The sequence below is a fragment of the Podarcis liolepis genome (assembly GCF_965112155.1).
Source record: "Podarcis liolepis genome assembly, chromosome: 17".
NCBI lineage: Eukaryota > Metazoa > Chordata > Lepidosauria > Squamata > Lacertidae > Podarcis > Podarcis liolepis.
Window position 1 is genome coordinate 43,901,909 of NC_139571.1, and position 23,313 is coordinate 43,925,221.

General features: G+C 45.2%; 1 protein-coding gene across 1 annotated transcript in view; it reads left to right on the forward strand.

The window, feature by feature from the left end:
* Nucleotides 1-23,111, forward strand: part of CASQ2 (calsequestrin 2) — a 31,336-nt gene extending 8,225 nt beyond the window's left edge. Inside the window, exons 2-11 of the mRNA XM_083481904.1 lie at nt 211-295; nt 2,831-2,931; nt 4,158-4,269; nt 5,491-5,564; nt 8,022-8,152; nt 11,554-11,599; nt 16,504-16,558; nt 17,462-17,562; nt 18,732-18,806; nt 22,698-23,111. Of these exons, the coding sequence (XP_083338030.1) occupies nt 211-295; nt 2,831-2,931; nt 4,158-4,269; nt 5,491-5,564; nt 8,022-8,152; nt 11,554-11,599; nt 16,504-16,558; nt 17,462-17,562; nt 18,732-18,806; nt 22,698-22,868 (951 nt within the window). The 3' untranslated portion in view covers nt 22,869-23,111. The remainder of the gene's footprint in view (nt 1-210; nt 296-2,830; nt 2,932-4,157; nt 4,270-5,490; nt 5,565-8,021; nt 8,153-11,553; nt 11,600-16,503; nt 16,559-17,461; nt 17,563-18,731; nt 18,807-22,697) is intronic.
* Nucleotides 23,112-23,313: the final 202 nt, after the last annotated feature.

Genomic DNA, 23,313 nt, shown 5'->3' on the forward strand with positions numbered 1-23,313 from the left:
GGTGACTGGCCCAAGGTCACCCAGCAGCTGCAGGTGGAGGAGCGGGGAAGCAAACCCGGTTCACCAGATTACAAGTCCATCGCTCTTAACCACTACACCACACTGGCTCTCAAAATGGCCGGCTTTGTCTTCTGCTCCATCAAATGTTATCTGTGGGATACTTGCCTGAGGAAGTTTGGACTGACAGCCTTGGTCTGTGTTTTCCTTCAGCTCGCTGCACAGGTCCTAGAAGAGAAAGGCATTGGTTTTGGATTAGTGGATTCCAAGAAAGATGCCAAACTTGCCAAAAAGCTGGGTAAGTGTGATCTGTTTATAATGCTGAAGATAATCATGAGTGAATGTTGAGGGGATTCCACTGTCACATATCCAGTGACCAAAGTCAAATTACGATTCGCAGAGCAGCCAATGTCCTGCTGGGTGTTTACACATTACCACCAGCGCCTAGGCTTCCCTTGCCAGGGCCCTGATCCAACAAGATGCACTGCAGCGGCCATCTGGCCTCAGGCTGGCTGCAATGAGGCCCTTGCCCAAATTTCACTTTAGAGCAGTTGATGAATTCAGTCTTTCATATGCAATTGTTCCAATGATACCAGCGTGAACGAAACAGCCCTTGACAACAATGACATGGCTACGCTGGAGCAAAGTTAAAGCTGCTGTACTTCTGTGGTAGTTTAAAAGGACTGTGCGGGTACTTAAAAATAAGTATGGCACTCAAAGTGAGAGCCGCCAATAGCAGGGGACAAAGCCTCAAGGAGGAACAGAAAGTGATGGAGAGGAGGCAGAAGACGGAGATTGTTGGAAAGGCTTGGAGTAGGACCTGTAAGAAACTACGGTACATTGGTGAAGGACACAGTTTATATTACTTGGGAAGTTACCTCTTTGGTTACACAAACATAGACTCATAGAATTATATTAATGGAATACGCACAGCTTGCAGATTTAACATATAGAATAAGAGAACAAGAAGAATGTACGTTTATGGGTGAAAATTGTTTGTATGGGTGAAAAATGCTTATATGGTTGAAAATTGTGTTTATTTAAGAACGCTGGTAGCATTAAGATAAATTCAACAGTGTAAGTAAGTTTTGATGGATGTAACAATGGATTACTGAATGGTTTACTTCATGTAAAATGTGCAGGGATGGATGGTATGCAAAATGAACCACAGAAAGAGAAGAATGGAAGCCATTAATTAAAGTTTGTTTAAATGAATATTTTAAAATGTAAATGAGATGATGATGATAATAATAATAATAATAATAATAATAATAATAATAATAATAATAATAGAATTATAGAGTTGGAAGGGAGCCCAAGGGTCTTCTGGTCTGACCCCCTGCAGTGCAGGAATTGCAACTAGATCATCCTTAACAGATTGCTTAAAAACCTGCAAGGAAGGAGAGCCCACCACCTTCCGAAGGAGCCCAAAGAAGGGAGAGATCAAGCCCCCAGCAGGAGTAAAGCAGACTGAGAGAGACATGGAGGCACTGACATCTCCAGGGGAAGTGGATTGCCACACAATGATCTTGGCACAGCAATGGAAGCAGAGGAAGAATTCAGTCTGTAGCTAGCGGAGCTAACAGTGGCTGATTAAAAGGAGAAGATGGAGACAAAGGCCAGTCTCCAAATAACTTGTTTCATCAGTGCAAGGATTTACATGTGCGCAATGGAACACTCCACCATACACCCTCAAATCTTTTCTGCGTCCCCCCCTGAACCCTCCAGAGAAGATTTGAGGAGGGCATGGGGAGAGAAGAGGGGGGAGGTTTCTGTTAGAATTCCTGCTCCATGATTGCAGTCATGGGATTGTTGTCTATCACATGACGGTGTATGTTTTGACTCCACAAAGTGGGAAGTGACAGAGACAGGATGTTTGTGTTACTGTGTTCCGTGAAGTGGGACTATTGTCCTTTGTTTTTTCTCTTTGCTGTCTGATGCTAGAGAGAGAGGGAGCCATGTTGCAGTGCTCCGTGTATGTTTCTATGTAAATAAAGTAGATTAGCCAAAATGCTGAGTTGCTGTTATGCAACTGTGCAAACTCTGCGGATCCCTAAGTGTTCCAGTGTCTGTTGGCATCGGTCATTGTGATGTTCAGGCTGAAGAAAGCTTTTGAAGCTCCTGAACGAACAACCAGGAGGGAGAGAACATGCCAGTCGAGCATGTGTCTCTCTTCCAGGGTCCTACTCATGTGTAGGACAAGCTCCTGACAGTTTCATTGCACAAGTGGAAATCCTTGTGCTGATAGAATGAGATAGCTTCATACTGCCCAGAGATGTTTTATTGTCTAGCAAGAGGGAAAGGACCAGGAGGAACTGAGTGCAACACTCTGAAATATTTAAACAGTTAAAAGGAATATTTGCTGTATACTGTGACCCTGGAGAAAATGGAACTGTTGGAGGGTATGCTATCTGAATCTTTTCAACTCCAGTCCCAGGACTGAGGGCTCATCCATCCACACCTTTGTTTGTCCTATGATTAATTTGCCAGGCAGAGCAGCAGGACAAGAAAAGAACTTTGAAGACACAGGACAAATAGGAGAAATTGTGAGACAAATGGCAGTGTGGATGAGCCCCGACTGTCCTTTGTTCTGTTTCAGATGCAGATATTGCTGGCACCACTTCCAGCCAAGGAAGGCTGTTCACCTTCCAGAAGGGTCTCCAGCTAACATCACACAGCAGATTCTTAATAGACCCAGTGTGACCATTTTAGCAGGCTCTTTTTCAACATCATCCAGTTTTACAGCTATAAAATCACAGGGCTGGAAGGAACCTCACCAGCCCATTTAGTCTAACTGCAAAGTCGTTGCTCTCTCTGTATGCCCTTTCTTCAGGTCTGGATGAAGAAGGGAGCCTGTACATCTTTAAGGAGGATCACATCATCGAGTTTGATGGGCAAATGGCTGCAGACGTCTTGGTTGAATTCCTCCTAGATGTAAGTACAAACAAAACCAGAACTGGCCCAATAAATTCTCCCACATTTATAGTTGAAATAATGTATTGGTGTTAATGCTCTTTGCAACTTATGTGATACCTTATTCTTGGTCTCTGGGCAAATGTAATATATAAGCCATAAATTGTGAACGGAAACGTGCTTTTGTCTAAAAAGGACTGTTCTCGACGCTGTCTCCTTTTTTCTCCAATACTGTTCAAGTGGAAATTTTGAACTCTTGTTTTGTTCCAAGCATGGCCACTACCCAAGACTGCAATCCTATGCACATTTAATTGGGAGTAAACTTCACTATATATCATGGGACCTTTTTTTGAATAGTTGTGCATTAGATTGGACTGCATGGCCACAAATCATAACGCTAGAAGGTTAGCCCACACAGGGTTACTCCTGAGTGAACTTGTTTAGGATTATGATGCAATAATACCTGTTATTTCTGACATATTCCCTAAATGCTGATTCTGAAGATTTTAATATGCAGACAATGCCATTGAATCAGCCCTTGCAGAGCCGCGTCCTCAGCACCTAGTTTGTATACAGCAATCTTCCCTGATCTGTTTTGGACTATAACGCCCATCACTCCAAGCCAGCGTAACTGGCCAGACAGATGGGCATTATAGTCAAAAATATCTGGCCAGTGCTCAATACTGTGGAGCCGAGTGAAGAATCCCAGGTGGCATATAGAGAAATAGTCCCACTTGATGAGACACTTCGGACTACAAAAGTTACATTAGTAAAAGAAGTAGATAGGTAGCCGTGTTGGTCTGCCATAGTCAAAATAAAAAAATTCCTTCCAGTAGCACCTTAAAGACCAACTAAGTTAGTTCTTGGTATGAGCTTTCGTGTGCATGCACACTTCTTCAGATACACATCTGAAGAAGTGTGCATGCACACGAAAGCTCATACCAAGAACTAACTTAGTTGGTCTTTAAGGTGCTACTGGAAGGAATTTTTTTATTAGTAAAAGAAAACAGCATTTTGAATGCATTACAAACATGCGACACCAGATGGTGCTGGAGAGCAAAAAAACCCCACCTATGTTATTTTCCATAGTGTTTTTCCGCTTTTGTTATAATGATTTAATTTCTGACTTATTTATAGCGTGTTTTCCCCCCTGTTTGTAGGTCCACCCTTTGTTTCATATCAGGCAGTAAGCACCCCATTTACATTGCTAATAAGTTGTTCTTGACCAAATTCTTTCTTCATGGCAGCTGATGGAAGACCCAGTGGAGATCATCAACAGCAAATTGGAGCTGCAGGCCTTTGACCACATGGAAGAAGAGACCAAACTCATTGGCTACTTCAAAGGAGAAGACTCAGAACGTAGGTTTGGTCGGGGGATTCGTAGGTCTTGGCGGATTCTGAAGGGGTCTAAGAAGCTCAGCGTTTCTCATCCAAATTCTGCAGCAAGACAGACAGACTTGCTTAAGGGAGCTCTGTCCGCCTTGCTACTGAATTGGTCTTGTGATGCAATTCCCGTGTTCTGTTCAGCATGTCAATGGAAACCGAAAGAGGTCACGAAATGTGTGCAGTGGAGGTGGAATGCAAGGGGGTGGGTGGTGCCCTTGCTCCCATCCTCAGCACATCCAAAAGTCTGAGCAGATCCTAAGCGTGCAGGCGTACACACAGAAGGAAAGTTTCTCATCCCCTCCTGCCTCCGCAGACTCCTGCATCCCTCAAGAAGACATCCCAGAAGGATGGGGTCCTCCTGAAGAATGGGATGGAGCGCAGGGCAGGGGCTGTCCTTACATGAACTTCCTTAACCATTCTTAGGCTCCAAGCTTAATTTGGGGTGATGAGAGCCACCCCCGCTGTATAAGTAGCCCCTTGCGCCCCTTTATACGTTTTTCGGGAGAGCGTCTCTCACCCTCTTGAGGCATTTAACTTTTCAGTTCAAGCCACAGCTGGGCAGCCCTGTTTAAGGAAGTTTTTAATATTATGCTGGGAGCTGCCCAGATGGGCAGGCTATAAATAGTAAATTATTATTATTATTATTATTATTATTATTATTATTATTATACTTTTCAGTTCAAGCTGCAGCTAGGTTGCCACCTCCATGAACCTCTCCTAACTACATAATATTTTCACTTTCCCATTCACTGCAAAAGCTAGAGAGAGAAGACGCATGTGAGCTCTCGCAAATCCACAACATGGATTCCTTAAACTTTGGAGCTGGATGCATGTGGTTTTCAAACGAGGATAGTATAGACAAATAAATCTCATTTTAAAGGGTTCTCTGTGCTTTTGAAAAGTGATATTTTAACTCATGTCCCGTTTCATATTATGAGAATAGCTTGATTTTGTGTTTTCCGCTCTTTGCCACTTATTCTGTGAGGAAAGAGGGGCTCCGTAATGGCAGAATCAGGCCAGGCTGCAAAGCACAGCAGCAGCAGCAAGGGTGGAAATGCAGGGTTGGTTTCTAGACTGACTACCGTGGGAGTTATTTTTGATCCAGCTTTCAGAAGCTGATGCCAGTGCATGTGTTAATTTTCATTTAAGATGACCAAACGGGAAATAATCTTCTCCTTCCTTTCTGCTTCTCAGATTACAAAGCATTTGAGGAGGCAGCAGAACACTTCCAGCCCTACGTCAAGTTCTTTGCCACCTTTGACAAAGGGGTAAGCAGCTGGAACCCCGCAAATTTCACATAAGAGCTGTTAGGAAGGATTGCAGCAATAGAGTTTGGATTTGATATCCCGCCTTTCACTCCCCTTCAGGAGTCTCAAAGCAGCTCACATTCTCCTTTCCCTTCCTCCCCCACAACAAACCCTCTGTGAGGTGAGTGGGGCTGAGAGACTTCAGAGAAGTGTGACTGGCCCAAGGTCACCCAGCAGCTGCAGGTGGAGGAGCGGGGAAGCGAACCCGGTTTCCCAGATTATGAGACGACCGCTCTTAACCACTACACCACACTGGCCTGCATTGGCTTTTAGCAATGCTTTTTTAAGCATTGCTTTTAGCAATGGCTAAATCTGGTGGTGGTTAAATATGAGTCATGCCAAGGGTAGGCAACCTAAGGCCTGGAGGCTGGATGCGGCCCAACCACCTTCTCAATCCGGCCAGAGGACGGTCCGGGAATCAGCATGTTTTTACATGAGTAGAATGTGTGTTTTTATTTAAAATGCATCTGTGGGTTATTTGTGGGGCACAGGAATTCGTTCAATCCCCCCCCCCAAAAAAAATATAGTTCGGCCCACCACATGGTCTGAGGGACGGTGGACCGCCCCATGGCTGAAAAAGGTTGCTGACCCCTAAATCATGCCATACTCCCATGGCAAGCAAGTTTGCCAGTTGTTCACTGCGTCGCTTGCAAGAACTACTGTACAGGTTCCTAGGTGTTGGTGCAAGTGTGTATGTGTGTGTGTGTAAAGGAGAATTCTTGAATGCCAAGATTCAATTTTGGGGCAAGTACTCTTTGGAGAGACAACCTTAGCAGAGGTTTAAAGTCACAAAATATGCAGCAAAACAATGTGTGGAAACATAGGCTCTTAGACATTTTAAATATCCCCTACCAAGTAAATTCCAGAATGTCCCCTTCAAAAGTTTCTTTCCAAACTTTCCCGTTCCCCCCAGCACAGGAAAAAGACCACGTTTAGTAAACACGTTTAGAGTTTACTTACAAACTCTCCAAAGGTCAGAGTCATGTGCTTTTCCATACATCAGTCAGAAAAGTTACAGAGGCAGTAGCACTTAGCTTAGTTACAAAGTGATGCTAGTTCCTAAATTATTGGTATAGTAACTCAAGAATGCCTGCCAACCTTTGAAAGCACCCCCGGGTGCAAGTAGATAAATAGGGACCGCTTACTAGCGGGAAGGTAAACGGTGTTTCCGTGTGCTGCGCTGGCTCGCCAGATGCAGCTTGTCACGCTGGCCACGTGACCCGGAAGTGTCTGCGGACAGCGCTGGCCCCCGGCCTAAGTGAGATGGGCGCACAACCCTAGAGTCGGACACGACTGGCCCGTACGGGCAGGGGTACCTTTACCTTTTAACTCAAGAATGGCTTATGAGAGCCGGGTGGTTGAGCTGATGTCTGTGTTATCAAAATTGTTTTGTGAATTACTGCTGCTGAGAATGTAATTATCATTATCTGTAGTTTTCCAAAATTAATCTCCCTCTGACCTTCTTTTTACAATCTCGCACCCTATCGTATATCTGTGTACCTGCAACTCAGGATAACACTTCATTCATCTGATGAAGTGGGGTGTGGGCCACAGTTTTTCTTGCCATTTATATTGGGACTTGATACTCAAACCTTGATGACTTGGAATGAAATTCAAAAGAAGATGAGGAGTGTATTTGATTTCTTTTTTATGTACAGTGTTTCATAGTTGTTAAGAGGCATATAAAGGTCTTGTGTATTTCTTTATTCGTGTGAAATAACCATTCACTCCTATAATCTGCCCACATGTAACAGTATCCTTGCCATCCGAGTTTCCACTTTTCTCAGTTCCCACATTTTTTGAAGTCAGGTGGATGGTGACCAGTGAAATTGTATTTTTGTTCTGGCATCCTGGCTGTGGGATACCGTCCCTAAGGAGACTCACTCAGGGCTGCCCATCCTGATGTCTGTTCCGCACCAGATAAACATTTTTTATTGCCTGATGCTTTTAATGCTAACTTGTTTTAGATCTTTTCCTAGCAACTGTGAATGTCCTTGCTTTAACTTATTAATGTTGTTATTTATGTTGTTAGCTGCAAGCCGCTTAAAATATTTGGACTAGATGTAAATTATCATAATAAATTATTGTATATGCATATAGAAAGGGGATTTTTAAACTGTGCATGTGGGATTAAAGAACAAACAAACGAAAACTGCCATTCAACCTTGCTAGATTCAATTTTGCTTTGTTAGTTTTCAGAAGAGCATTGCTGATTCTGATGATAGCAGTGTTTCTGTTGTTATGAAAGTATGTAGTGCTATATTTCTTTGTTGCAGTATTTTAACTTTCCACATACTTACATGTTGAATAATTCTATCATTCAGAAAGTGTTCAGTGTGAGCTGACAATATATTAGAGAGAAATGTTTTTCAGCAAAAGAAATGCCCATAATTTACCAGTTTCTTTGCTTGTTTATAGGTTGCAAAGAAACTGGGCCTGAAGCTAAATGAGGTGGATTTCTATGAGCCTTTTATGGATGAACCGGTCCATGTCCCTGACAAGCCATATACAGAAGAAGAACTGGTTGATTTTGTGAATGAGCACAGAAGGTATCAATCATGGAACTCAGAATGGTACCCCTTGTCCTATAGGGTCAGGGCATCCCAGTTGCAGTGCAGACCCTCCAAATGTCCCTATTTTCCAGGGACCGTCCCAGATTTACAGAAGCCGTCCTGGTTTCTGATTTGATCCTGGAACATCTCACTTTTCCTAAGGCCATCCCAATTTAAACGGAGAAATGTTGACGGATATGGAGTTGTACGACTCCCAAGCCAAGGAGATTAGTAACACTATAAACTTTAGAAAACATTTGAAAGCAGCCCTGTAATAGTTTTACTGTTTTTATAGATGTTGGAAGCTGCCCAGAGTGGCTGGAGCAACCCAGTCAGATGGGTGGGGTAATAATAATAATAATAATAATAATAATAATAATAATAATAATTGTCAGGGCTCTGACAATAATAATAATGGAATAGGACGTCCCTTTTTTCATCAGAGAAATGTTGGAGGGTATGAGTTCAGGTGTCTGTCTTCCCAATCTGTCTCTCATCTGAGAGTGGCAAACGTCCTATTGAAGGCTTGTGTTTTACAGGCCCTGCTTTTGCAGGTCTCTTGATTATTGTGGTGTAGTGATTAAGAGCAGTAGACTCGTAATCTGGGGAACCGGGTTCGCGTCTCCGCTCCTCCACATGCAGCTGCTGGGTGACCTTGGGCCAGTCGCACTTCTCTGAAGTTTCTCAGCCCCCCTCACCTCACAGAGTGTTTGTTGTGGAGGAGGAAGGGAAAGGAGATTGTTGGCCGCTTTGAGACTTCTTTGTTGTTGTTTAGTCGTTTAGTCGTGTCCGACTCTTCGTAACCCCATGGACCAGAGCACGCCAGGGTAGTGATAAAGTGGGATATCAAATCCAAACTCTTCCTCCCCCTCCTCCTCCTCCTCCTCCTCCTCTTCTTCTTCTTCTCCTTCTCCTTCTCCTTCTCACAGCCTGCACAAAAACCTCTTCATGAGTGATTTGCAGATATTTGGTAACTCAAAATGGGGGTGTATCAATAGACCAATAATTTGGAAATCCTGCAGGGTTTATTTATTTGTGAAAAGAACAATAGAATGGAGGGTTACTGAGTGGCACACAACATTATAATCTGCATGGCCATGTTTGCATCCACACACATACTGTACATGGATTGCAATGAAGAATTATTTGCAGCTTGTGTTGCCCAGGGATGTAGCTAGGATTTGTGGAGATATGGGCCCACCACCTGTGCTTTAGATCCTTGCCCATCCTGGCTAATAAAAGCTGCCAGAGAAGGTCTGGCCACATAGGTTTGTGTTGTGCCCAATTTCTCTTTTTAGCAAGGTATAATGCCATCTGGCTTCAAGTAAGAGGAGGTAAGGCCACTTTTTGAAAAGTTGTCACTGGACTTGACAGCATTACACAACTATTGGTCAGTCTGAAATAGTTCCTTAGGGGGCAAAGTGTTGCCCAAACAGAAACAGGTGGTGGCGTCTTGGTTCCAGGTTTCCCTAGATGAAACTGATTTCCTAGGCCCATTTCAATCTGGCTTCAAGTCTGGTCATGGAACAGACATGAACTTTGCTGCCTTAGTAGATGACTTTCACCGGGAAAGGGAGCACATTCCTGTTGATTCTGCCAAATTCTTTGGTGGCATAAAATACCATAAATCCTTCTGGATGTGGGTGGTCACCATTGATGCTAACCCTTTAAACGTATGCAAATAGTAGGTGGATAGAAAAAGACACATTTTACTTGCCCAAAAATGGAAATCAGAAGAAGTCCTGACGGAAGAAGAATGGATACAATAATTTGTGGAATATGCAGGAATGGCGAAACTTACCAGAAAAAATAAGAAATCAAGATAACAAACTTTTGATAAAAGAATGGAAATGGTCTATTGAATATTTACAAACAAACTGTAAACAGATAAGAACATTGGCAGGATTATTGTAATAACCTGCAGTTTTATAAGAGTTTGCATTTAAAGTAGATGAATAAATGATTAAGCTAATTTGGAATATGCAGAAAATATAAAAAAATTAATTGAAGGAACCGCAGAAAGAGGGGGAAGGAAGTTGAGTTTCAAAACATTAAAATGATTGTAAAATTATTGAAATGCATAAAATTGAAAATCATAAATAAACATTATCAGAAAAGACCTCTCCTCTTCACGGAGGGGAGGTGTTGTGTGCGGGAACCACTTCCTGCGCTGGCAGGGGGCGCAACTCAGCCCCCTGCGTCTCTGAGTCTTGTGCCCGCGTCACGCTCACCAGCCAGCCTACAAGGCTGGGTGGGTGCGTGGCTTAGCTGTATGTGAATGACCGCGGGCAGACGGACTCTCCCTTCTTGTTCCTGGCTTCCTCGGACCACCCGCCCACCCTCCTTTAGGTTTCTTCCTTCTTTTCTTGACCTTGCTATGGACTTCGGTTGGTCACCTTGGTTGTCCAGGGGGCCTGGTAGGAATTTTTTTCCACTTGGCAGATTGGCACCAGCCACTTGGTTTTTTCGCCTACCTCATAGCAAATCATCACAACTTTGTCAGGTTTGGCGGTTAGGCAAACGCGTTGTGTGTCAGAGGGGAGGTTGTGGCCATCACCTACCACTCCCCTTGAAGGGTATTCTGTTAAAGGAAGCCTGGGGTTGTGGTTCCTGTCCTATGCCCTGGGGGTGGCTAGGGCCATGGCTTGACCCCCCTGAGTCTAGGGGAAAGCTTCCAGCTGATTTGCATCAACAAGTTCCCCCTACTGGTTGTTAACCCTTGTGTGACTCCTGGCAGAGCAGGCAGGAGTCAAGCATAGTCTGTCCGATCCAATGCCTAAGCCAATGCCACTCACATTCTGTAACCAATAAATTTGTGGCCTTCTTAGCCCACTAACCTAAATACTTGTGTCCATGTGTATTATTTTCTCTCCAAGCGGGGGTGGGGCCTCGACTCACAACAGAAAAAAATTCAGTGGTACCTCAGGTTACATACGCTTCAGGTTACAGACTCCACTAACCCAGAAATAGTACCTCAGGTTAAGAACTTTGAGAACCGAAATCACGTACCAGTGACACGGTGGCAGTGGGAGGCCCCATTAGTTAAAGTGGTACCTCAGGTTAAGAACAGTTTCAGGTTAAGAACGGGCCTCCAGGACGAATTAAGTTCTTAACCCAAGGTACCACTGTACATGATATGTTGTGCCTGGATAGAGTCTATTCCTCCTTGCTCCCACGTTGTTGCTGTTTGTGTTAATGGAAATTGCTGATGCTCCCGTATGGTTTGGAATCAGACTTACTGCAGTTGTAAAAAAAGATGGACCACTGTGTCAATCTGGTTTAGGCCTGCCAGTGGAAGTTCCTGTCTTCTGAGTCTACTTTTGTTACACAGAATCCTACAATCATAATCACCATACAGATTCACCCATAAAACTGAGGCCTCTATTCTTTCTTTTCAGAGCCACACTGCGCAAGCTGCGCCCAGAAGATATGTTTGAGACCTGGGTAAGTGAAACACATTGGGAGCACTGGGAGCTGTAGGGATGGGGATATTTTCGTGAGAAAGTATCTAGTCTAGCTGCATTGTCAAGTAAAGAAGACTCAGAATGCAAAGTATATGGTAAAACTGTTATGCTTGCTACAACCAAATCCAAGGCATCTGGGAAGGTGACTTATGTCATAAGGAAGAATCACAGCCCTCGGATCTCCTGGGCATGTTAACAGCTGCAAACCGCAGCCATGCAGCAAAGAACTGGGAAGAAATTACCACCACCACCCCCCACACACTTGCTACTTGAAGCTTGGGTATGTGAACCTGGGACTCGTGTAGCTCTGCTATCCAGCATTCACCAGGGGGGGGGCACCCTTAAGGACCAACCCCCCCAGTCAAAGGCAGTATTCATGAAAATAGTGTACACAAATCTAAGAGAAATTGTCATATGTATATATGGCAAAATCATGAGCAAAATGCATGCATTATAGAGGTGCCCAAACGTTTTTCAAAGAGGGCCGGCCAAAGTTGAAAGTTGTTGAGCTTTTTGGAATAAACTGCCCCCAGAACGGACTTTGGACATGCCTGCATTAGGAGAAAGGCACATGAAGATGAATACAGATGACTTCAAAAAATAATACTGATTCTAAACTGATGTGCAGAGATAGGGTGAACCGAAATCAAGGGGGGGGGATTTTGAAGCACAGATAAACCAAAATGGACAGATCCATCCATTGGTAGTTGAATGGCAGTCTCTGTTCTCTAACACACTGGGAGATGCTAGGAAAATGAAGCCCGGGTTTCTTCACTGCATCAGAGATGAGTCTTTGCCACTTGTTTAATGAGTTATCGACTTTGGAATTGTGTTTGTGCTAAGACAGTTTGAATTGTCTTGTGGGGCGAGGGGGGGGGGTTGGAAGAAAAGAAACACACAAACCACACATTACAGTGGACTATTTTTGCTCTCATTTCAGTAGTAAATCTGCTCCAAACATCTCTAAAGCCTCGTTCTTACAATTCCCCCACCTTCCCCCAGAGATGTTTTCCACTTATTCTTTTAGCTCTTCATTTTATGGGGGTTCTGTAACTGGTGGGCTCAGAGGGGAAAGAAATTAGCATTTAGATGGATTTTTTTCCTCTTGCATTAATACCAATTGAAATTGAAAGCTGGGATTGGTGGAAGACAAGGAACATGAGGGTTTTCCATGGTATAATTCCAAGATGACATTCATAGCAGGTGCACAATAAACAACCTGACTGCCAACTCAGATGGCCTTTGCCAATATAATTTTCATTGTGCCCAGATACCCAAGGCCTTGCTGCCAACCTTGTGGCTTTTAGGAAGAAAACCATCCCAGATTTTTTTTTTTTAAATGCTAACCTTTCTCAATTCTCTTTTCCTCGTATTAGATTTTACACACACCCCTGCCAGAATCTTTTTGTTCCTTTCTCCCATTCCTATGCCCCAACTGTCCCCTTCAAGTCTCACTTTTGGGCAGCACCAGAAAGAACCTTCTGTGATTGTTTGGTTGCCTTACAAACTTTATGGGTGATCACGACCTGTACGAAGCCACTTTAATGGTCCTTAATGACTTGGAGTCTCTCTACAGTCTTTGAAATGTTATACCCATCAGAATTTTGTAGAAAGGTGGGAGCCCTCATACTAAGTTACAGGAGAACCATGCAATCATGCCTCCTATGTTGGCCTTTCCATCTTGCCATATAAAGTTGAATGCATAAAAGGAGTCCTTACATGCATGCAACTGCATATACAGAAGGCTTCTTTTGTTCTTCAAATAATTGAAAACCCTGATGGTGCAGATCCCTGATGGGGTGGAAGCCCAACATTTGTGTTCAGCCATACATATTTAGCTCCGAAAAGCGATGACAAACCTAGACAGCATCTTAAAAAGCAGAGACATCACCTTGCCGACAAAGGTCCGTATAGTTAAAGCTATGGTTTAAGTACAGTAGTGATGTACGGAAGTGAGAGCTGGACCATAAAGAAGGCTGATCGCCAAAGAATTGATGCTTTTGAATTCTGGTGCTGGAGGAGACTCTTGAGAGTCCCATGGACTGCAAGAAGATCAAACCTATCCGTTCTGAAGGAAATCAGCCCTGAGTGCTCACTGGAAGGACAGATCATGAAGCTAAGGCTCCAAGACTTTGGCCACCTCATGAGAAGAGAAGACTACCTGGAAAAGACCCTGATGTTGGGAAAGATGGAGGGCACAAGAAGAAGGGAACACAGAGGATGAGATGGTTGGACAGTGTTCTTGAAGCGACCAGCATGAGTTTGACCAAACTGCGGGAGGCAGTGGAAGACAGGAGGGCCTGGCGTGCTCTGGTCCAGGGGGTCACGAAGAGTCGGACACGACTAAACGACAACAATGTGGAGCAATCAGGGTTGGGCAGAGTGATTTGCTGATATTCACTATCTGATGTGTTCTTGATTGCCATTCATACATTCACTGACCACATGATGGAGTTCATAGAATCATAGAATCATAGAATAGAATCATAGAGTTGGAAGAGACCACAAGGGCCATCGAGTCCAACCCCCTGCCAAGCAGGAAACACCATCAGAGCACTCCTGACATATGGTTGTCAAGCCTCTGCTTAAAGACCTCCAAAGAAGGAGACTCCACCACACTCCTTGGCAGCAAATTCCACTGTCGAACAGCTCTTACTGTCAGGAAGTTCTTCCTAATGTTTAGGTGGAATCTTCTTTCTTGTAGTTTGGATCCATTGCTCCGTGTACGCTTGTCTGGAGCAGCAGAAAACAACCTTTCTCCCTCCTCTATGTGACATCCTTTTATATATTTGAACATGGCTATCATATCACCCCTTAACCTCCTCTTCTCCAGGCTAAACATGCCTGGAGTTGTGTGAAAAAGGCTGGAGTTTTCAGTTGGGAGTTTTCGATTGCTGGGGTTTGGGCCACAGGAGAGAGTTGGTGAATTGACTAAATACAATGTTTAGTCAACGGTTGTTCAGGTGCAGTTCAGATTAGTAACTGTGCTACATGTCTTAGACAGAATCTATGTACTCCCAAGTCTGCTTGAGTCATTATAAATAAGTGGCTTGCCATATGTGTTCTGGGACACTTTATCCCTATGCAAGAAAAATAACTTGTGGGGGAAGAGCCTTATGGACCATGGAACCTGCCGATCAATCACAGGAATAATAATAATAATTTATTACTTATACCCTGCCCATCTGGCTGTGCCTCCCCAGCCACTCTGGACAGCTTCCAACAGAATATTAAAAACACAATCAAACATCAAAAACTTCCCTAAACAGGGCTGCCTTCAGATGTCTTCTAAAAGTCAGATAGTTGTTTATTTCCTTGACATCTGGTGGGAGGGTGTTCCACAGGGAGGGTGCTACTGCCGAGAAGGCCCTCTGCCTGGTTCCCTGTAACTTGGCTTCTCGCAGGGAGGGAACCGCCAGAAGGCCCTCGGAGCTGGACCTCAATGTCCGGGCAGAACAATGGGAGTGGAGACACTCCTTCAGGTATACTGGACTGAGGCTGTTTAGGGCTTTAAAGGTCAGCATCAACACTTTGAATTGCGCTCGGAAACGTACTGGGAGCCAGTGTAGGTCTTTCAAGACCGGTGTTATGTGGTCTTGGCAGATGCTGCCAGTCACCAGTCTAGCTGCTGCATTCTGGATTAGTTGTAGTTTCTGGGTCACCTTCAAAGGTAGCCCCACGTAGAGTGCATTGCAGTAGTCCAAGCAGGAGATGACCAGAGCATGCACCACTCTGGAGAGACAGTCTACAATGAAGACTGGAATTCATTGTAAGGTTGTCATTATTGACTGCTGTTGGACCCAAACAAGGATGACATTCTATTGGTAGGAGCCATGAGTATAAAATGCGGAATTAGCACATTGAGGCAAGTCATTTAGAACCCTTTCCAGTGTATCTCCACCTTGTGTCTGCTCATTTATTTTCAGATCCCCACTGAACTTTGCCTATTTTTTTTTTGTTGATTCTGTTCATATTTGTCAGAGCTGCTTGAAGATCCTAGCTCACAGAGGATCACGCTAGCCAGCGATCATTAAGTAAAAGTCTTTATTGAGTTACTGTTTCCATTCTCACGCTGCTGCGCGCAACTCTACGTCTAGTAGCTAGATCGGCGAAGCTCCGTCTGAGTCTCCGCCCCGTGTGCACCAACTTAATATCCTAGCCCGGCTCCACCTTTTCCGCCTGACTGTCCTCCTCTGGGTCCCTCTACCCCCCGGGGTCTCTTCCTTCCGGGATTCTTCTGACGCTGACCCCCCGGACCCTCCTGTCTCCTTGCGCCGGGCTTTAGGACCTGGCTCCCTTTCCGGGCTGCTTACTGCGCCACCTTCCTCTGCATTTGAACTTGGCGCGCGCGCCCAACCTTCCACTTTCCGCTTAACCGTTTCTTCGCTCCCCGATGGAGGTGTGGCCACTCCTGACTCGTGCCCTCCCTCCTGTGGTGAGCTGCCAGCGCTTGCCCCCTGGCTCCCTTCCTCTTCCCTGCTTCCTGGCGGTGACGCTGGTCCCGATTTCCAACTGCTCCCCCCTGAGTCCCCTCTGGCTCTATCTTCCTGGGGTGCCCCCCTAGACTCCCCCCTTGCCCTGGCCACTGGTGCTCCTTTCTGTGAATCCTCTGATTCACTGGAAAGACTCGGAGATCTCGGGTCGTCGTCATCACTCATCTTTTCTTCTGCCTCCTCCCCTTCGCTCTCTGTTTCCTCCCTTGCCCGTGCCTCTGCTCCTGAACCCCTGACAATATTTATCTTTCTGTTAATTTCTAGAAACACTTCTAATCATAGATTTTTCTTGACATTCTCTGGTTGACCGATCTTCAGGTCCATCTCCCCATGCCTAGCGCACTGTCGTCCCTAACTTTCCGCTCACCAATCCCATGTTTCTTGTCCACAGGAGGATGACCTCGATGGCATTCACATTGTGGCATTTGCTGAAGAAGATGACCCAGGTAAGGGATCTTTCTTTGTCCACCTTTCTGGAGCTCAGAGATCAATGGAAATTACAACATATCCCTTCCTACATGCAGGAACACAAGAGAGTTGGAATAAAACCATTTGCTTGGATATCTCTAACCCTCCTAGGTCTGTAGGATTCATACTTGGTCAGTGATACTTTTCTACTCACCCTGGGGACAAAGTAAAGGCAGCAATAATTTGCTCCCTCGTGCTTTGGCTCTGTTTGAACTGCACAAATGTGAAGTAATTTACTGCTGACGTAAATGCAAGAACAAGCTACTACTGTTTGAAAGAATTGTTGTGAACACACCTTTCCTTTATGTGAGAGTGTGTAAATCTATCGGAGACTACAGTTCTTGCATTTCATGGCTACGAACAGTGCAAATATGTTGCTTGATTTCAATATTATTATTATTATTATTATTATTATTATTATTATTATTATTATTATTAGTGTACAGCTTTTCCTGAGTTGCAAAACTACCTCAGGGATTTGGAGGAAGGGGGCCAGTGATATCAGAGGCACCAGCTAATCTGCACTTTGTACAGCCAGCTACTGCTGCTCACAGGAGCCCTTTCCCCGCAGCTCAGCTCCTTTGTTTGCAGGGGCTTCCAACATGGCTTGGTTGCTCCAGTAATGTTTTGTTTACATGCCATCTAAGTCATGAGGCGGGTTCTTCATGCAGAGGAGAAGATGGGCAAAGAAATGAAGAGATTACCGGGCTACTCCCCATGTCCAGAACAGAAAGGACAGTTGAATGGCAATGAGAAAATGCAGAGGGCCAATATTTTTTATTTATTCTCTTCTGCCCCTGGCAGGGTTGCTTGGGACATCCTGTTCTCACCCTGATCTGACACCTATGCATGAGAGGAACTTAGACCGTATTTCTTTTCAGATGGCTTTGAATTCCTGGAAATTGTCAAGCAGGTTGCTAAAGACAATACCGACAACCCTGAATTGAGCATTGTGTGGATTGACCCAGACGACTTTCCTCTGGTGAGTACGATGGCCTGGCGTTATTGTCATTTTGTTGTAATCTTCCCAGTGCTCCAGATAGGTTCATAGGCACCCTCCTATCTACTTCTACAACGGCAAATCTCCTAGAGATGAACTCTGGCACGGAAAGTACCATTCTGCCAGCTGTACTTGGCTCAAATTAACCCTTACTTTCTGGAATGTGTTGGTGGAGACAAAGGAGGAAAGGGGAAGAAAATATTGAACGAGAAATGGAGAACAACAGCCCAAGTCTTACAAAAATAACACACACATTTGGATGGTGTCAGGGGTTTAGGAGCAGAGGCACGGGCAAGGGAGGAAACAGAGAGCGAAGGGGAGGAGGCAGAAGAAAAGATGAGTGATGACGACGACCCGAGATCTCCCAGTCTTTCCAGTGAATCAGAGGATTCACAGAAAGGAGCACCAGTAGCCAGGGCAAGGGGGGAGTCCAGGGGGGCACCCCAGGAAGATAGAGCCAGAGGGGACTCAGAGGAGAGCAGCTGGAAATCGGGACCAGCGTCACCGCCAGGAAACAGGGAAGAGGAAGGGAGCCAGGGGGGAAGCGCTGGCAGCTCACCACAGGAGGGAGGACATGAGTCAGGAGTGGCCACACCTCCATCGGGGAGCGAAGAAACGGTTAAGAGGAAAGTGGGAGGTTGGGCGCGCGCGCCAAGTTCAAATGCAGAGGAAGGCGGCGCAGTAAGCAGCCCCGAAAGGGAGCCAGGTCCTAAAGCCCGGCGCAAGGAGGCAGAAGGGTCCGGGTCAGCGTCAGAAGAATCCCGGAAGAAAGAAGCCCCGGGGGGTAGAGGGACCCAGAGGAGGACAGTCAGGCGGAAAAGGTGGAGCAAGGCTAGGATATTAAGTTGGTGCACACGGGGCGGGAACTCAGACGGAGCTTCGCCGATCTAGCTACTAGACGTAGAGTTGCCCGCAGCAGCGTGAGAATGGAAACTGTAATTCAATAAAGACTTTTACTTAATGATCGCTGGCTAGCGTGATCCTCTGTGAGCTAGGATCTTCAAGCAGCTCTGACAGATGGCAAACTTTCTTTCCCTCTAGTCTCCCACTTGTCAGGCCCCATTATTTATTTGGGTGAACTTGGATTTGTGCACCACTTAATAAATCACCATATTTATACAAAATGCTTCCCTTTTCTTTTGCTCCTACAGCTCATTGTGTACTGGGAAAAGACCTTCAAGATCGACCTATTCAAGCCACAGATTGGTGTGGTCAATGTCACAGATGTGAGTATCAGCAAGTTCACGTACCTGGTAGCTTTAGGTTCAAGGAAGAGACAAACTGACATGGGGCCTATCCAAAGTCCAAAAACTGGATTTCTTCGTTTGGCGCACCCATACTCTTCTCTTCTTCCAGGTATCCCACTGCAGTATACTTCTAGGAAGTCCTCTGCCAACTTAAGTCTTGCTTATTTCAGAGACAGAACTATAGTTGCGTGCTGAGGATGGTCCTATACATATTCAGACTCAGGAGTGCTGTCCTACTTATGGTTGTGGTGGCACCAACCCTGATCCATCGTAGATAGCTTGGAAGTCAGTTCAGTAGCAAGTGGGGGGAGGAGGAAAGCCTGCTAATTCCCAGTTATGGCATCTTTCCTTTGATTCACGAAGTCAATAAAGTGGTACAAAAATTCAGATACAGTTGTCCCTCAGCTCCGGTACGCCTTGGGAGTTGAACGTTTCGGCTCCCGAACCATCAAAAACGTGGAGTGTTTCGATTTTCAAACGTTCTTTCGGAAGCCGAATGTCCGATGGGGCTTCTGCGGCTTCTGATTGGCTGCATGAAGCTCCTGCAGCCAATCAGAAGCCGTGCTTTGGAAGTCGAACGTTTCACAAGTCGAACTTCAGAATAAGTTAGACAATATTCCTGCCTTGCGTAATTGATTCTAAGAGCTAAATTTGAGCTTTGAAATCTCTTAAGGACAGAAATAAAACTGGCTGAATATTGTAAAATATTCTGTATTGCAGTCAGCCTCTGCCCCTTAGAGAAGCACTAGCAGTGAGATTAGCAAACTGCCCATAGGTGGTTCCCCGGTTCAAGTGGAAGACATGAGGGAGACACAGAAAACTCAGTGCTGTCATGAGTATGCCGGCAGTCTGAAGAGGAGCAGCCCAGAAAAAGCGTTATCTGCTCGATTCTGTCAATTGCTCTTAATTTGAAAAGCAAACATTTATTTCAGCAATTTGGCAGAGCACTGTTCTGTCAGAAGTGAGATATCTTGTTCAAACTATTATAACTGACTATAGGAACCACCAAACTAAAGAGGGCAGTCTTGTATTTCTGTTTGCAAATCGTGTTCTTACATCTGATAAATTTTTAAAGGTAAAGGTACCCCTGCCCATACGGGCCAGTCGTGTCCAACTCTAGGGTTGCGTGCTCATCTCGCTCTAGAGGCCGTGAGCTGGCGCCATCTGGAGACACTTCAGGGTCACGTGGCCAGCGTGACGAAGCTGCAGCTGGCGAGCCAGCACCAGCGCAGCACACGGAAATGCCATTTACCTTCCCGCTATAAAGCGGTACCTCTTTATCTACTTGCACTTAAGAGTGCTTCGAACTGCTAGGTGGGCAGGAGCTGGGACCAAAAGACGGGAGCTCACCCCGCTGCGGGGATTCGAACCACCGACCATACGATCGGCAAGTCCTAGGCACTGAGGTTTTACCCACAGCGCCACCCGTGTCCCTTGTGATAATTTTTTACAAACATTTTATTTTCCCAACCATCTTCCACACTTCATACTGGAGGCCGTCTGCTCCCAAATCCAGATACAATGATAAACTGACTCCGTGTGGCACCTACATTTATACCTTTTATCGTTTCCCTCCTTTTTTATTCCATGTTTCCCATACTCCTTTCTATTACTAATTTATTCATAACAGACCCTTCACGCTAAGGTCCCAGAGCAGGTGACAGCATTAAAAACAATATTAAAACAACTTACAACCCTTCTCTTGGTGATAGTGGTTTTTATTGGGAGTCATTGGTAGCACCTCATAGAACTGTAGAATTGGAAGGGACCCACGGCAATGCTAAAACCTCAACTAATGTAGAATAGAACTTGCCAACTGTCACTTGTTAAAAACAGTTCATCCTGTTCTGGGATGCTGAGGGAATGACTTGGATGCACTCCTGTTTACAAAGAAATAAAAAAATCTGGGATGTAGTTTGGTTTGAGAATTATGGTTATTATTATTATTTTACTGGAGCCAACTTTGTCTGGCAGGTAAACCTTTCAGGAGGTGTTAAAAATAATGAGGTAAAGTGTGGGTTGCTTGAAATCTTGTCTGTAGATGGAATTGAGACAAAGGTGAACTTTTTGTGGTCTGGTTTGTTTGTGGATTGAGATTCCAAAAGGGTAGCTCAGGGATCCAGATGGTGGGGGGGGGGGTGCTTGCAGAGATGGGAAGCAGCATCTAGGAAGAGCTGAAGAACTCTAGCCTGGAGCAGGAGGAAAAAGCGAGGGCTGCTAGCAGACAGAAGAGCCTAAGAACTCTCCACTGAAATAATCTTACTTAAAAGAATTTGAGGAAATGAAAAAGAGTTTTAGATAGGACTAGGTGGATGTATTTATCCTGTTTTATTTCCCATGCCCTTTGGGGAATGTTTTATGTGCACAAAAGGTAAAGGACCCCTGACAGTTAAGTCCAGTCACAAACGACTGTGGGGTTGCAGCGCTCATCTCGCTTTATTGGCCAAGGGAGCCAGCGTACAGCTTCTGGGTCATGTGGCCAGAAGGACTAAACTGCTTCTGGCGAACCAGAGCAGCACACGGAAATGCCATTTACCTTCCCGCCGGAGCAGTACCTATTTATCTACTTGCACTTTGACGTGCTTTCAAACTGCTGGGTTGGCAGGAGCAGGGACCGAGCAATAGGAGCTCACCCCGTCATTGCGGGGATTTGAACCGCCAACCTTCTGATCGGCAAGCCCTATGCTCTGTGGTTTAACCCACAGCACCAGCCGCGTCTCATTTTATGTGCATATAACCATGCTAACCCCCCCCCCGCTAAGAAAAGTCTTCTTATTTTTTAAGTAAACTTTTGAAATGCCAATCTACGAAGGTGTTCTTGAGGTCCAGCAGAGCGTAGATTGTTTCATGGAGGCTGTCAGGGGGGTTAAATGAAGAATTTCCACCTGGGGACAGTGGGAAAGTCTGGGGAAGAGGAGAGCAAACGAGTGTGGTGAGGTGCTCCCATGGGCAGGGGTGTGGCTGGGGTCCTGTGACAACTACAAAAAGGAATGTGGTGCGGAGGGAAATTCAACTTTTATTTCTATTCATTGTAACTTTCTATGTTTGTATTGCCATGTATTGTTCCATGGACATCTCAGACGGCTGATTCTGCAAATACTCAGCAAAAGTCCAGTGGGGATGAACTGGGCTTACTTCAGAACAGTTTAAGGGCCAGTGCTTAGAGCAAAGGCAGTGCAAGGGGGAGGAGTCATAGAATCGTGGAATTGTAGAGTTGGAAGGGATCTCAAGGGTTATCTAGTCCAACCCCCTGCAATTCAGGAATCTCAGCGAAAGCATCTATGACAGATAGCCAAAAGGAAAGTTGGACTCTCACTGCTTACCCTTCCCACAACCTCCTTTAAGCACTTTTCTCCCTCAGCTGAGGAGAAAACACCTAAAGGAATTGGAAGGTGGTACGCCGTGGTCTAAACCACAGAGCCTAGGGCTTGCCGATCAGAACGTCAGTGGTTCGAATCCCCGCAATGACGGGGTGAGCTCCCGTTGCTCGGTCCCAGCTCCTGCCAACCTAGCAGTTTGAAAGCACGTCAAGTGCAAGTAGATAAATAGGTATTGCTCCAGCGGGAAGGTAAACGGCGTTTCCGTGCGCTGCTCTGGTTCGCCAGAAGCGGCTTAGTCATGCTGGCCACATGACCTGGAAACTGTCTGTGGACAAACGCCGGCTGACTTGCCCAGTAAAGTGAGATGAGCTCCAAAACCCCAGTCATCCACAACTGGACCTAATAGTCAAGGGTCCCTTTACCTTTTAACACCTCTCATTATACACATAATTGGGCAGATCAGGATTTAAATGTTTAGTTTGGCCCATTCTCCTGCTATTTTACATGAAGCAAATCTTCATTTTTCTTTCTACACTGCCTTTTCTTTTAGGCTGATAGTGTCTGGATGGATATCAGAGATGATGATGACCTCCCAACAGCTGAGGAATTGGAAGATTGGATAGAGGATGTACTTTCTGGGAAGATAAACACTGAAGACGATGATGTTGATGAAGACGATGAAGATGAAGATGATGATGATGACGACGATGACGACGACTAGGTTATGGCACTTTGAAAGCATCCGGACATTAAATTTATATTCCTCAAGATGTTATGCCTCCCAGTGTTCTCCCTTAAAGGGAAGACGTTTGTATTTGGGACTTCCAAAGTCTGTTTCTAAGGGTCACTGAAGGCTTGCTGCCTTGTTTTCTTTCCTTTGTACCCATCTCCAACATATTTCCTATTCTAACTTCCAAAAGCTCTTTCCCAAGCATAAGACAATAAAAAAGGTGACTGCATGGCATTTTTGCTCTCTGCAGATCTGTTTATTTGTAACAGCAGCAGAAAAAAGCATGGAATTATCCCAGTGGCAAGAAGGATAATTACCGTATTTTTCGCTCTATAACACGCACCCGACCATAACACGCACGTAGTTTTTAGAGGAGGAAAATCTGTAGGCATGCCACCTGTAGGCATTCCCTCCATAACACGCACAGACATTTCCC